The 2,359-nt window shown below is 63.5% G+C and overlaps 1 protein-coding gene across 1 annotated transcript; it reads left to right on the top strand.

The window, feature by feature from the left end:
* Positions 1-399: 399 nt before the first annotated feature.
* On the top strand, positions 400-1,332 carry LOC102455812 (olfactory receptor 5C1-like). The gene has a single exon (XM_006127154.3). It carries the CDS (start codon positions 400-402, stop codon positions 1,330-1,332), a length of 933 nt encoding a protein of 310 aa, XP_006127216.3.
* Positions 1,333-2,359: the final 1,027 nt, after the last annotated feature.

Raw genomic sequence — 2,359 nt, 5'->3', positions numbered from 1 at the left:
CTGCTGCCTCCGGGCCCCGCTGCTATCTCCCTGCCCCGGCGCCCTTCGGCTCCCCCCGCTCTGTAGCTCTGGAAACCTAAATCACCAACTCCTTTCTCCTGCTGACGCCTCCCTACCACGTGCTTGGATGCTGGCTTGTTCTTCGCCTGAACAGTTGTTCCTCAGCTGCCCTGCCCCAGAGGTGGCTGCATCTCAGCACTGAGTGAGATATTGCCATGGGGCGTTATATGCAGCTGTTCTCCAGCTGCCCACCCCAGAGGTGGCTGCATTTCTGTGCCAGTCCAACCCTCCACTAACACCAGTCCTTTGATGCTAGGAGAGGGTGGGGACAGCCCCACATGGGCAGAGGGGCAGGCTCTCACCCAGGCCTTCTCCCCACAGATCCGTGCCCTCTCTCCCATGGCTGCTCCAAACCAGACGGCGGTGACCGATTTCCTCCTCATTGGCTTCCCGTCCAGCCGAGACCTGAGCCTGCTCCTCTTCTCGCTCGCGCTGCCCATCTTCCTGCTGGGCCTGGCGGGGAACCTGGGCCTGGCGGTTTTGATCCGGGCTGAGAGTTCCCTCCACACCCCCATGTACTTCTTCCTCAGCCACCTGGCGCTGCTGGACCTGTGCTCCTGCTGCGCCGTGGGCCCCGTCATGCTGTGGGGCCTGCTGGCTGGCCAGGCCACCCTGCCTGGCTCGGCCTGCGCCCTCCAGATGTTCCTCTTCGCCACGGCGGGGGACGCGGAGTGCTGCCTGCTGGCGGCCATGGCCTACGACCGCTACGCTGCCGTCTGCCGCCCGCTGCACTACCAGGCCGCCGTGCCGCCCCGCCTCTGCCGTGGGATGGTGCTGGGCTCTTACGCGGCCGGGGCGGCCAGCGCGGCCGTGCACACCGGCCTGGCCTTCCGCCTGCCCCTCTGCCGGGCCCACGTCCTCGACCACTTCTTCTGCATCATCCCCTCCGTGCTGGAGCTGGCCTGCGCCGACACCAGCCTCAACCAGGCCCTGCTGCTGGCCGTCTGCGGCGCCATCCAGAGCCTCAGCCTGCTGGCCATCCTGGCCTCCTACGGGCTCATCCTGGGGGCCGTGGGGCGGGCGGGCGTGCACCGGGCCGTCTCCACCTGCGGCTCCCACCTGGCAGCGGTGGCCGTGCTCTACGGGACCCTCCTCTTCATGTACCTGCGGCCCGAAGGCAGCTATGCCGCACAGGCCGACAAGATGGCCGCCGCCTTCTACACTGTGGTTATCCCTACCCTCAACCCCATCATCTACAGCCTGCGCAACGCCGACGTCAAGGGGGCCCTGGCCAAGCGGCTCCTGGGCAGGCGCCGCGTGTGGGGGGACTGAGGAAAGGGGCTGGAGGGGGGGCGGCTGAGAACAGGAGTGATGGGGAACGGAGGCTGCTTAGGGGTAGGAGCGGTCCAAGTGCTGCCGTGTAGACGCACCGATGGGTGGGCGCGTGGGTAATGCTCCCCCCAAGGGACCGTAGCTAGGTGTTCCATTGACTCCCATCGCGCCGGTGCGGCTGAACCCAGGGGTGAGGTGGCTTTAGCCACGTCTGTCCGGGATGTGGATTTTCCATATCTCACAGCCATGGGGTTGGGTTGAGCCAGCTTGGCATGAGGGAAGCAGCCAAAGTCTAGCCAGCAGCCTTTAGTGCCCTACTGCATCTGTGAGCACTTTTTCTCCAGTTACATCCCGGCATCCCTCGGACAAATGGGCACCGGGCGCCAGTGGGGGTGTTTGCCTGAATCCACCGCTGCTCCCGACTCTGTTCTCAGTCTATCATCGACAAGGTGAAGCCCTACTGTCCTGTTTCTCCTCGTCACGCTGGCCCCTTGCATGCTTGTTCCCTAAGAAAAGACTTTGGACAGGCCAGGGACGATCCACACCGTCTCTTCACCCTTTGGAATTGGGGGGGGGGTAGGGTGTTTTCTCCAGACAGCGCTGAGGTGGGGAACCTCCCTCTAGAATTGAACAGAGTGATCTGGTGGTGCACCATAGTTGTGTGTGTGTGTGTGTGTGTGTAGGGGGAGGGGGGGGCCTTAATGACTCCAGGCATCTGTCATCAGGGCCAGAATCTATGACCTCTGGCCTCTGGCCAATGCATGCTTGGAGGGATCGTAGGACAAACCGTGGGCGAATTACCACACACTTCCCTCTCCACCCAGCAGCTGCTCCCCCTCCATCTTCATCCTCAAGGGCGCCAGCGTCTAACAAGGCCCAGTGCGGCGTGGAGTCATTATCAGTAACGAACACACCGGGGGATGAGTTGGAGACAAGAGCACAGGGCGACCCAGGTGGGGACCACGTGTCTCTGTGCCGCGTGTCCCTGTGTTAGATGGCTCAACGGGACTCGTGAATAAATGGAGAC

This window comes from Pelodiscus sinensis, chromosome 18, assembly GCF_052426305.1.
Source record: "Pelodiscus sinensis isolate ZL-2025 chromosome 18, ASM5242630v1, whole genome shotgun sequence".
Lineage (NCBI taxonomy): Eukaryota > Metazoa > Chordata > Testudines > Trionychidae > Pelodiscus > Pelodiscus sinensis.
This window is presented reverse-complemented; position numbering and strand designations above follow the sequence as displayed.